The sequence below is a fragment of the Drosophila simulans genome, chromosome 3R, assembly GCF_016746395.2.
Source record: "Drosophila simulans strain w501 chromosome 3R, Prin_Dsim_3.1, whole genome shotgun sequence".
In the NCBI taxonomy this organism is placed as follows: domain Eukaryota; kingdom Metazoa; phylum Arthropoda; class Insecta; order Diptera; family Drosophilidae; genus Drosophila; species Drosophila simulans.
The window spans coordinates 18,136,547-18,149,181 of NC_052523.2; the positions used below are offsets into that span (position 1 = coordinate 18,136,547).

General features: G+C 43.4%; 2 protein-coding genes across 2 annotated transcripts; both read left to right on the forward strand.

The window, feature by feature from the left end:
• Positions 1-2,941: 2,941 nt before the first annotated feature.
• LOC6729030 (sulfhydryl oxidase 1) lies at positions 2,942-4,740 on the forward strand. Its single transcript, XM_002104315.4, has one exon. The coding sequence runs from the start codon at positions 2,971-2,973 to the stop codon at positions 4,663-4,665; it is 1,695 nt and encodes a 564-aa protein (XP_002104351.1). The 5' UTR covers positions 2,942-2,970; the 3' UTR covers positions 4,666-4,740.
• A 156-nt stretch (positions 4,741-4,896) lies between these two features.
• Positions 4,897-6,700, forward strand: LOC6729031 (sulfhydryl oxidase 1). Its single transcript, XM_002104316.4, has one exon. It carries the CDS (start codon positions 4,951-4,953, stop codon positions 6,607-6,609), a length of 1,659 nt encoding a protein of 552 aa, XP_002104352.1. The 5' UTR covers positions 4,897-4,950; the 3' UTR covers positions 6,610-6,700.
• Positions 6,701-12,635: the final 5,935 nt, after the last annotated feature.

A 12,635-nucleotide genomic window follows, 5' to 3' on the forward strand; every position in this document is an offset into this window, starting at 1 on the left:
TTTCTATGCCTGAGTGTACATATTTTTTATTTTTAATTAAAAGCGGAAGTAAAAGCTGGGGGGCATGGCCGTGTGCGGGGCTTCTGGTTAGGATTGGTTTCGGTTTTGTTCGGTTCGGTTCAGTTCAGTTCAGTTTGGTTTGGTTTGGCGACTTGTCAAGTGTGTGCGTGTGGGTGCGTTTGCCGGGCACTTTGGCCCGTTCATTTCGCTGTGTAGTGTTTTGCTAACAATGCAAATTTCAGGGCATTGTTGCGGCCCCTTAAAACCCCCCCGGTCTCCCCCAACCTCACCACTCGACACACACATAGAAAACGCATCAAATCATCAGCGGCGATTTCAGACAGTCATCAGATGAAATGTCAAATGCGTTTCCCGCTCCAAACGGCCAAGTGGGCGAATGTAAACAGATACTGGATACTAGGGCTACTGGTAATGGCAACTGGTAGCTGCCACCGCTTAGAGCGGCACAAACTAAACCAAACTCAACAACAATAAAAACATGGCTACAATTCACCAGCTGAAGAGTTTTTCAAATAACGAAAAAAAAGTCCAGAATCCAGCTGAAAAAAGTGGGGGAGTGGCAGCGGAAAAAGGGAAAAAGTCATGCGAAAAAAAGAATCGAGAAAATTAAAACAAAACAAACAGCTAACGCATCCTCAGCGTCATGAAGCCATATTGCACAGGGAAAATTGGTGAGCTGTTATAAAGATAGAAATATATTTTCAAAAAAATAATAAATCATTAAATAGTGCATATTTCAGATCAAAGTGGGTTCTTGTTAACTGAAGAAGTAATGATGCTTTGAGTTAATATGATTTGCTAGCCATATTTCTCTTGAAATTCTTTTGGTAATCCTAAATGATGTTTTTCAATATCATTGTCAAATGGATAAAAATCGATTTTAGCAAATGACGGACTTAAGTTGTTCAAAACATATGCTTTCCAGCAGTGTAGTCCTGAATCCTGCACCATCCTTTGGCCGTTATGCCCTGCTTTGCCTACTCTGTTCCACGCATGAAGAGATTTCGGTTTAGCTTTTGATTGACGAACTTGGCTCGTTGTTTGTCCCTCTTCCTGTCGCCCCTCCCCCTCCACTCCCGCCCTCACCATATCCTGCCATACGCTGCCGCTTTTCACTCAAACTCATCAACGTCAGCGACGCATTCAAATCGTTTTGATGGACTTCTCCCCCCCAACTTCCCTAACCCACATACCGATATCAAGCTCACGCAGTGCATCCTGGCCCAAGAACAAAACAGCATCGAAAACAAAAAAAAAAAAGGAAAAAAGGATGGGGTGAGATGATAAAAAATGGGTGGTATGAGTCTGGCACAATATTTGTATTTTACGCAATTTTTACTGACGACTGCCATCATGTCTGAGTGACTGAGTTGGCTCCGTTTTCTGCTGCCTGATTTGCAAACCGATTTGCTACATTGTTCATGTCAGTCAGCGCATTGTTGATTATCAGATGCCGGGTGGTTCTGGGTTCGACTTCATCTGGTTTGGGGGCTTTGGGGTTGGGCGTTTTGGTTTTGGTTTGGCTGAGAACTAAGCCCCATGTTTGCCCAGCTATTCATTGTGATTCCGTTTTTTTTTCCACTTGTTTTTATGATTTTTTGCTGATTGAAAGTTTGTGCGACAATTGTTGTGGTAATAGGAAATGGTCCGCAGTCTAATTAAACAAAATGCATACAAGGCATAAATGGGGTGGAAGCATAAAGCGGAGGAGCTTATATCAATTTTAGAATTATCAACAGATTTATTACTTATACATATGTCTTTATATGAATTCCCCTTTCAGCGATGTAATATTACGTATACGCCATGGTTTTCGTACACTTCTATGTACATTATATTAGTTGAACATACATTTTAAACGGACTACAATTCTGTTTCCGGCTTAATTGCCTTCTTAACAACCTTATCTACCCCACAAATAGCTCAACAATTTCACTGCAACGCCTTTTCACACTTAATCTGCCATAAAATATGCCAGAAACAACAGCCTCCAGGACTCTTTGCGAAATTAAATTAGCCAGTTGAAAGTTGGCCAGCTTGTGGCAGTGGCAAGGATTCTGCGGGGTATACAAATGAACCCCTTTTGCTCGCTATAAACTGTTGCCAAAAAGTTTTAAGCTGCATTTGAGGCTTGTTTTCACACCCGAACAAGTTTGGCGAGGAAAGTTTTGAGTGGCGCTTGTCTTGTTTCATCATCTCATGGCCATAATCCGTGACGTCAACTGCGGTTAGCAGGATTCTCCATGTAAATGAGACAGACAAGCCGCAAAGTTTGGCACATTGTGCATCTGATATTTTGGCCACTTTTGATGTTAACTATTACCAAAACTTGTTGCTCTGGCCAACTTGTTGCATATGTGTGTGTGTGTTTGTGGTGTAACACGATGTGCGAAATACCCGAGCTCGTTTTATTCGGCTCTTGTCCTTGCGGTTGTTTTTGGCCAACATACTGCTGGTATTTCCGCATTTGAATGTGTTTTGATAATTGAAAACCCATTGGGGTCGTTTAGAGTCACTTAGATCTAATTAGTTGGAGGGTTATTCAGGATATTAAAAGGATAAGGGAATTTACAAACATCAAGTGAGATGCTTTCGAGATGATACTTTGGGAAATATTTTTGTACTGTTAAATAAATTATTATAAACTAATTAAAAAAGAAGAGTTTGAAGTTTTAAAAATCCAACACGTAGCTAATTCATTTGCTGCGTTAAAACTGAAAACTTATGATTTGTTAGCAAATATAAAATATATCAGATTCTCCAGATTACCTGCCAGTTACATATACTTTATTTATTTATATTTTACAATTTCATGAGAGCTGTAGCATATAATAAGATTAGTAATTATTTACACAATATAATAAATGGCGAAGCTAATGAGATAAGTTGATTTTGTAATTAAGCCATGTGGAGAGAGAAAGTGCATATTATCATCGGTCTTGAGTTAAAATGGTTTGGCTTTTCAGGGTACCGTATTTACCGTACATTATCCTTATCCTGCTTATACAGGAAGGACATTCTCAGAAGAGATGTCTTGATGAAGAGCCACCTCTGTATTCGAAGGAGGACAATGTTCATGTTGTGGTCGGTGCCAGTTTGGAAAAGATGCTAGTTGAACCAGCCGTGGGAAAGTTGGTGCAGTTCCTGAACAGCTACTGTGGAAACTGCAGGAGATTTGCAAAAACGTTTAGAAAAATGGCTGTCGATCTGCAGAAGTGGAACCGGGTACTCCGGATATATGCGGTTGACTGTGCCCGTTTGGAAAATGTGGAATTGTGTCGAGATTTTCGCATAACACAGACGCCTACAATTCGCTATTTTCCCTCCAAATTTCAAAGGATACGTCACGGAACTGGCACAGATATTGAAACAAAAATTCCATCTGAAATCGTCGACCAGCTCATCGAAAGTCTGTCCGGAAACGACTACAGTGAAAGCAAAGGTGTGAAGCCCATCTTTGATCCCATAGAGCCAGATAACAAGCTGAATGATATCTTCGCACAGTTCGACAACAAGGTATCATACATTTTTCTGGTCCATCCAGTCGATATTGGAATAGAAACGATTCTCAACATGCTTCCGTATCCGGAAGTGGGAGTGCGGATTATCAAGGATGCAGAAATGTTCGCCAACTTCGGACTGAAGCCGTGTAAACAAATGGTAGCCCTTCTAGATAAATCTGGTAAAGCCCAACTAATCAAGCCTGTCGGTGGAAGTAGCTCTGCTTACGTGGAAAGCGTTGCTGGGCTTCTGCATCAAAATGGGCACACAAGTATGCCCACATTGCCACCAGCAGAACCCGAATATAACCTTTCGGAGGGACACGATGCTTTTATTGTGGACTATGTGCAGAACTCAACCAAGGTGCTCTTTCAAGCCGACTTGGAGCAAGCCATCTACCAGTTGTTGCATGTTGAGATCCCGAAAACGGCTTTTATAAGTGGCTTCAAATTTAAGGCTCTTCGTCATATAATTCGCTTGTTTCGCCGCTTCAATGTTCTAAACAGAGACGGAAGGCGAATGCTGAACAGCCTAGTGAATCACCTATTTGAGGTCACTGAAATTACGGGAGAGGAGTTCCGGAATGTAGTGGATGATCTGCAAACCAGGTTGGATCCCATCTTTGCGGAACAACAATACGTCGGCTGCTTGGGCTCTACGCCGCATACTCGACGGTTTAGCTGCTCCTTGTGGACACTGTTCCATTACATCACCGTCTTGGCGGCCCAGATGAAGGTATACCCGCCCAGCTCCGTGACAATTGGACTTTACGGACTTGCCAAGTTCTTTTACGACTGCAAAGATAGTTCCATGTACTTCATAAAGCTGGCGAAGCGTAGGGATATTGCGAAAGTTAAGTCCCATGACGAGGAGATCCTATGGTTGTGGGAGGCCCATAACGAGGTGAATGAAAAACTAGCTGGAGACGCCTCGGGGGACCCACGGTTTCCCAAAGTCCAGTTTCCGGAGCGAAAGCATTGCCCGGACTGCTATAGTACAGATTCAGGTGAATTTGATAGAGATGAGGTGCTTAAATACCTAAAACGCGTATATGATTTAAGTTATTTAAGCGGCGATGAAGAACGACATTCAAGAAAAGCAAATAATTGTAAACCAAAAAAAAAAACATATTTAGTGAAGTAATTGTTATTATTATTATGCTTATGAAGCAATTTTAACTTGAATTTTTTCCGATATATACACACCACTTAAAATATATATGAAATTCGTGAATTCTTTTGGGTGTGCCTGGATAGAATAGCGAGTCACAAAATTAAGAAAACCTGTTTTGAGAGAGAGATTTGGGGTATGGTGGGGGAGACTTAACAACCGGAGCAGGGCGAATCCAAATGTGGCTATAATTACCAAAGAGCCCTTGCTATTGAATCAGTTGAAGTGGCTCATTTGACTTGTGAGCACAGTGTGGAAATGATTCGGCTACTCAAGACGCTTCTTTATGGCCTGCTTCTCATCTCCCCTGCTGATGTGCTGGCCCGGCTTAATGCCAGAAAGTCGGCGAACGAGGCGAGTCTCTATAGCGATACAGACAATGTGATTATGCTGGATATCGAATCGCTCAGGCCGGCTCTCAACTTGAAGAACAGCAAGCTGGTCCAGTTCCTCAACAGCTTCTGCGGTGACTGTCATCGCTTCGCACCGGTCTTTAAGACCCTTTCCCGCGACCTCTACAAGTGGCGAAGAATTCTCCGGATCTATGCCGTAGATTGTGCCCAGGAGAGAAATGCTCAACTCTGCAGGGAATTCAATATCCGCCAGACGCCGTCATTGCGATTCTTTGGTCCCGACATGAGGAAGAACGATGATGTTCTAGGAGCGGTAATCCCAGGCCAAGATCCCATGTTCATTAGCTCAACACTGGCCGAATTGGTATCCCAAAATGAGTATGGACCCGGCCAGCCAAACTTTCGTCTCCTAAAAGCAAAGGACAATGAAATTTTCCAAAATGAAGATGCGGAAAATCCGATACAATTTCTGGCTCTTGTCCTCCAGCCAGAAAATTCAAAGATCGGCAGGGACACGCTGCTAGAACTGCTGCCATTCAAAGTGCTATCGGTGAGGATAATCGAAAATTCCCAGATATTTGAGGAATTTGGACTGAGTCCCGACGATCAAAAACTGGCTATAGTTGATAGAAATGGAACCGCCCAGTATCTTACACCATCGTCGGACTCCAGTGAAGCGTATGCCAACACTATTGGAGACTTCCTTAGGAACCTCAATATTCAGCCAGATCCACCACTACCCATCGCTGCAGCCCCCAACTTTACTGAGTTCCTGGATCACCAAAATCAAGCGATCCTAACTAAAGTCCTTACGCCACCACTGCAGGTCTATCGTGCCGACTTGGAGCAGGCAATCGATAAACTGCTGCACATTGAGCTTCGTAAATGGGTCCTTTTGGAGGGTAATAGCCTGAATGCTCTTAAAAATATTATTAAGATTTTCAGATACCTAAATCCATTGAACAAGGACGGAAAGTTATTGCTGACGGATCTGGACAACTCGTTGAGCTCGCAGCAGAGTTTAAAGGGAGCCGACTTTGGCGATTTGGTTGATTCACTAGAGAAGGGTCGAAGGGTCTTCAAGGCAAGGCGATACGTTGGCTGCATTGGATCACGTCCCTTACTGCGAAGCTTCACCTGCTCCATGTGGACACTGTTTCACCATTTGACCGTGGAGGCAGCTAAGCCACCAAATTACTTTGAGGAGGGCTCAATACTGAAAACCTTCCATGGATTCGCCAAGTACTTCTTCGGCTGCACGGATTGCTCTGAGCACTTTCAGCAGATGGCCATTCGTCGTAACCTGACTTCGGTGAAAACCCATGACGAGGAGATCCTCTGGCTGTGGGCAGCCCACAACGAAGTCAATGCACGCATTGCTGGTGACTCCACGGAAGATCCCAAGTTCCCGAAGATTCAGTTCCCCAGCGCGGAGAATTGCCCCACTTGCCGGTCAAATGACTCGGAGTGGCGAACAGATGAAGTTCTTAAGTATCTGAAACAGCTCTACGATATCAAGAATGTAAGCTTTTATGGCCTTCCCACTCCACAGGGATACGATTAGCGGTTTACCTTAAAATCTGTGACTAATCCTAACGCCTATTGCATTAACGAGTTTTGTACACCAATTTAATAAATAAATAAAATATAAATAACATAAACAAGATTTTACTCGAAATGATTCAAGTCTAAAAGCTCTCATATCCTTTAAGAACTGCGTATGTATATAGAAATGCGTGTTTGACCCTCGATAGTGACATGAAAATTGCATAAATTTGCTAAATTAAGCGTTTAGATTAAATGAAGCGACAATGTGAGTGTGTGTTCGCCGACCACCCATTCACCATCTCCAGCCGAAGGACCATTTAGGTCCTTTAGGTCCTGGCAGGGGTCCAAGTCAACTCGTATTACGCCGATTACGTGCACATCAAACTGAACTGTACATGAATTATTTATAGAACATTTTTGCAAAATATCTACGCACTAATTTGCGTAAAGTAATCGATGTGGTGGAAAAATTTTCACGCATGCACACCTGAGGGGAGTCCGCCTGTCCACCAGTCCTCCAGTCCTCCAGTCCACCAGTCCACCTGACAAACGGACTGACTTATTTGGAGTGGGCTGAAGTGGGTGGGTGGGCGTCAGCGGACGTTCAGTCATGCCCAAATAAGCAACAGCAAACGGAAGCTAAAAATTACCAGGTAAACCCCACGGCAATCCCCTATCGCCCAACTCGCCCATGGAGCCCTCGGTGTAACGCCCACAAAACTTTCTTCATTGTGCGTAAATTGGCACCCCGCAACCAACCACCCCACCGCATAAAAAGAGTTAACGCAGTCACTCCGACCCAACGTAATGATGTGTATGTAAAATTTATAATATACATAAATAAATAAAATGCACGCAGTTTGGGATTTGTGGGCGGGCTACGAGTGCAGTTTATCGATATTTTTCACTCACCCATCGATGATGGTGGCGGAAAATAGGGAAAATCCTTGGGTGGGCGGCAGAAAACCATGTATAGTCAAGCGCCCACAGCACAACTGTACCTTGCAGGATTTTTGTGCGTGCATCCAGGAAATTGAAGGTTCCGCGAATATATACTTCTCGAGGCCCTTACGACTTAGGCCGTAAATTTTCGACCATATCTCGGCACCGGAAACCGGAAACCAGCGCCCATTTGTACGAATAGCATTGCCATTCCATCCATCTTTTAGTTTAGGGCCAAAATCGCTGCGTAAAGTGCGTAAAATATGTACAAAATGTATGGCGGCCTCTAATGGAAAACGGATATTGTGGCTTTTGTCTTAGTTAAGGCAATGCCAATGGAGCTGAAGATCCTTGGGCAAGCCAGTCTAAAGGGGGAAGTGCCCTAATTGGCCCGAAAAGATTTGCATAACGTAATTGCCAGCTGGCAGAGATCGCGACTTGGCATGACTGGGCTGGCCCGTTGGGCACATGCATTAACCAAAAACAATAAGCCCAGTCCAGAATTATGCACAAATTATTGTTTAGGCATTTAAATTGCCGCAACAGTAGCGGCAGAGGCAACAAAAAAAAAAAACTGAAAAAAGGGTTACGAGAAGCGAAAACAATAAAATGCCAGCTGAAGAAGCATCATCGGTGGAGGCAGCTCGTTGTTATAATTATGTAAAAACAGTCTAAAGATTGACTTGACTTCTATACCCACCAAACACTCACACACACACACACACCCCTGCACCTGAGTGTGCATGCGAAGGCAGCATAAATTTAGTGGCAGCAGGGGCAGGGGTACGTTGCAACAACAACCTGGTAATTATCAGGCCTCAGCGGCAAGCAACATTGTCTGTGTATCTTGGCGCTACCGTTCGCTACATAAACCCCACCTCCACCGCTACCACCCAGTCAATGTGCCACCCCCTCCACCCTCAGCATTCGCACGCAAAAAATGTAAAGTGAAATATTTTTAAGGCACTTGTAGGACAGTGCAGGTGGGTTGAGCAGCGGTACCATCAAATGGGTGGGTCCCATTTCGCCGTTGGCTTCCATCTATATCTACATCTCGATCCCCAACCCCCCCTTGGTTACCCACTTCGTGTTCTATGCCGAACTTGAGCATTTTTCTATGTAGCTACATATAATTAAAAATAATATGAATAGAACAGAAAAAAACAACAACAGTAGGCTAACAAACCAGGGCTTCGGGGAAGATTCTGTGAAGATGCAGTTGCTCCACGGATACTCTATAAAGGGGAATTATAGAATATTAATGCAATATTCCTCAGATTACTTCAAAATATATTGCACTTACCTAAAAATTCGATGTGTTCAAAGAATCGCTTGCCTACTTTTAGGCCAATTAACATTTATATACTTATGGATGACTGATTTCATTCTCTTTTTAAAGAAATTAATTATATTTTCCAATTTAATATAGATATTCGCATTATTTTACCGCTCTGTTGAAATGCTTAAAAATATTTAAGAGCCTAAAAAACATGCCATCTCCCCTTTTGGTAGCCCTATTTAGCCCACTTGTGGCCAAGTGAAGCTAATCTGGGCAACGAAAAAAGGGCGAACAAAAAATCGTGAAACCGAATGCAATTTGGCAAAAATTTTCCCAAAGTTAGCTGATGCTTCGTACCGCAACACCTACCGCACCGCTCCCTCGTCCAGAATGTGCCGCAAATTGCGGCAGCGCGTAATTAAAACAATTTGTGCATAATTTTTGTACAAGTGCAGCCCAAAGCCGAACCCAAGGCTCAGACACCCCCCCCCCCCACTCCCTCTGGTGGGCTTTTAAATAATAATTTGCTTAGTTTATGAAGTGCCTGAGTGTGTGCGTGCGAGTGTGTGTGTGTGTGTCTGAGTGGGTGAGCTTATGGGCTACAAAAGCAGCATAGCCAAACCCCCAACCGCCCCAAACACCACCCCCTTTCTCCCAGTTGCTGCGCACAATTTACTCACTTGGTTGCATTTTAACATATTTCGTTACGTTTTCAGCCGGGCCAGAGTCAATTGTTGCTGTTTTTTCAGTTGGCTGGCATGTATTTTTCATTTTTCTATGCCTTGTTTTTGTTGTACTCACCTTAGGTTTAATTTGTTTGAGTTTCATGCAACTGCTGCAGCAGCAGCAGCAGCTTCTGTTGTGAATTTCATGTGCATCTGCCGCTGCAACTGCCTTCTTTCTCCCAAGTCGAAAAATATTTGTGCACGCAAAAAATGTTAATTGCCACAGAGGCAGCAGAAGCAACAGCAGCAACATCATCAGCAAAAAGCGAACCATCAATGTGGCCGGGGCATTAAAATATTTAGGTTGCTATTGCCGCTGCTCCCAGCTCTTCCCAAGCCTCAAACTCCGACTCCTATTCCGACTCAGAGTTCCAGACCCTGCCTCGAAAACGCAGACCCTGGCTAAAACGCAGCCTCCCCTCTTGCCACTTCGGCCGTTAATGCAACTGCAACTGTAACAAATTGCAATGTCGCACATCTGTCTTCCCTGGCGTTTGTCGCTGCCTAAAAAAGTGCTGAAAAAATGCCAGCCTACTTAAAAGACTGAATGACAAATACCCTTCTCTTCAGACATAAAAATAAACTATGTTTTCAAGATTAGAGTATCATTTTACAGCTCCTACTAAATGCTACCATTTTCAGTTAGTTCGAAATATAACGAAGACATTCATTAGTCAAAGTGAAATAGTACAAAGGCTTTTATATTTTGCCCAATTATTTGTCGCTACCAATCGAAATTGACCTTTAGAAAGTGTATTTAAGCCATAAAATACTACAACAAAAGCCAGGGCCCAAAGAGCGAGAGACCTTAGAGCAGCTTGAGGTCCAGAACGATGGTCTCATATTTATTTTTGCTAAAAACTGCAGAAAAAATTGTCGTTTTCCTTGCATTTGTTTTTGTGGCTATTGCTGTCGTCTTGGCTTCATTTTTTTTGTTTTTTGTTGGATGGCATTGGCAATGCCAATTACCGGCGGCCGGGAACCCTAGCAATTTGGCCATATCCGGCCCCCCTGGCAGCGATGTTTCTGCTGCTGGGCCGAAAGGAAAAATCAGGTTTTTCCTTCACTTGTCCAACTCAATGTTGAACCAGCTTGATTTTTCGCTACTATTTTTCTTTCCCCACCTGATTTCGATGTTTTTCAACCCATCGGTCTTCCTGTTCCCATTCCCTTCCGCCAGGGTATTTTAAATTTAAAGATCATAAAATGTGATAGAAAATAGATTCAATTTGCGCAAGCAAAGGGGCCAGTTTTGATTGTGATTCCTCTGCAGGCTGATCAGTTGGGCTCGCGAATCGAGGGTATTTTAGCCAAGACACCTTGGCAGTCATTAGCCACATTTAGTTACCTGATGATCATGGCTCTTACTGTAGTTGTACCTCGTTCCTCTGTGTCTTTTTTTCTTTTATCTTAACTAATGAATATGGAACTTGAGTCTCTTGTCATGTTGTGGCTGCGGCTATTACAAGATTTGAGTTGTCGCGCGTTTTGGACGCGTCATGCGGCCAGTTTCTTTACTTTGTGTGTGCCACACATTGCCGCACGATCCCGAGTTGGCAAATGTGGCGCGCAGCATTTAAACAGCAGTGGCAACAACTGGCGGCAACAAATACAAAAAAAAATGTCATAAATAAATTGCTTAGCAACATTTGCTGACGCGCCAAATAAAATGCCATAAATGATCGAATGCAGAGGAAGATTTTTAGTTAGACACTAGAAACGCTGATGAAGATGGAAACGGAGATGGAGATGGATATGAAGATGGCGATGGCTATGGAGACTGAGATGGCGACAGGAATCTCGAATGTTTTTCCTGTTGGGTAAATTAACTTAAAAATGCTACAAAAATTGTTGCTGATGAGTTGGCTTATAGGGTTGATGAATGCCAGGCATTCTATTGTGCCCATTAATGTTGCAGCCGCATGGCCAAGAACGAGAAGAAACCGCTCATGCTATCCCTAATGACTTAGGACACACCATTAGTTGCATCAGTCGCTGCTTGCGGATTCGGATTTGGCTAGGTTTGGAACTCTTGCTTTTTCAGCTAAATGCTTCTCTCTTTTTTTTCGGAATTTTGTTGAATTTTCTCCTTGATTTTCTGGCTATCAAAACAATTTGCCATCTAGCACTCACCTGTGGCATGCCACAATCCCATTCAGCAACAAAGTGCCAACAAGCATGGAGTTGCAGACAGGCCAAAATCTTGCGATTTTTAAGAAGGTCAACTCTTCAGATGCTCTACTCAATATCTTCAAGCCTTGGATATTATTATTTTATTATTTTGCATAACGAAATGTTGTGAAATTTTACAAGCAATAACAAGCCATGCTCTTGCAATTCAAAGCCATACAATATCTAGACTACCCTTTTATGATAACTAATAGACTCGATTTAGTAGGGTAACCATAAGAGCTGCCTGCATCAGCAACACCTTTGCTAATGCCCAACATAACAACTTAATCCACCTTGCAGCTCCAACTCGACTGGCTTCGGATGCAATGCACTGCATCGCGTTGGTTTGGGCTGGCTTGGTTCTGGGTTCCACTGCAGGTTCTGTCAGACGTTCTGTCTGTGAATGGAGCACACCTGGGATATGGGAGCTGGCAGGCCCATGCATTTTTATGAGTCCCCCCAAATGGCGGGTAGTATTTTCGGACAAGCTGCTCAAATCATGGCTAAAATGACGGTGGAATCAAATTCGCCAGCCCATTTGTTGGCTTTCTTATGGCCTGAGACAGAATTGGCTTGGTGTGGCAGATAAATTAGAGTTCTTAATTGCCGGCTGAGCTCCTATCTGGATCCTAATCAGCATTTGCAGAGCGCTAAAGCAACGAATTTTATGACGACTTTTTCGGTGGGGGCCACCAGGAGCAGCAGCCGCAGCAGACGGAGATCTAAATTTAAAATTGGCCCGATGTAAACAAAAGCCAAAGTATCTGCAGGAACTGCAAGGGCAAAAGTATCTGCATCTGCATGAAATGCGATCGAAATGGGATCAAGAGCAGCGATGCAGGAGTCGCGGCAATGAAAAGCGAGATCAAGTTCAACGCACATTTGTCCTTGATAATTGAAAAGAGCAGAACAACGGCCAGCAAA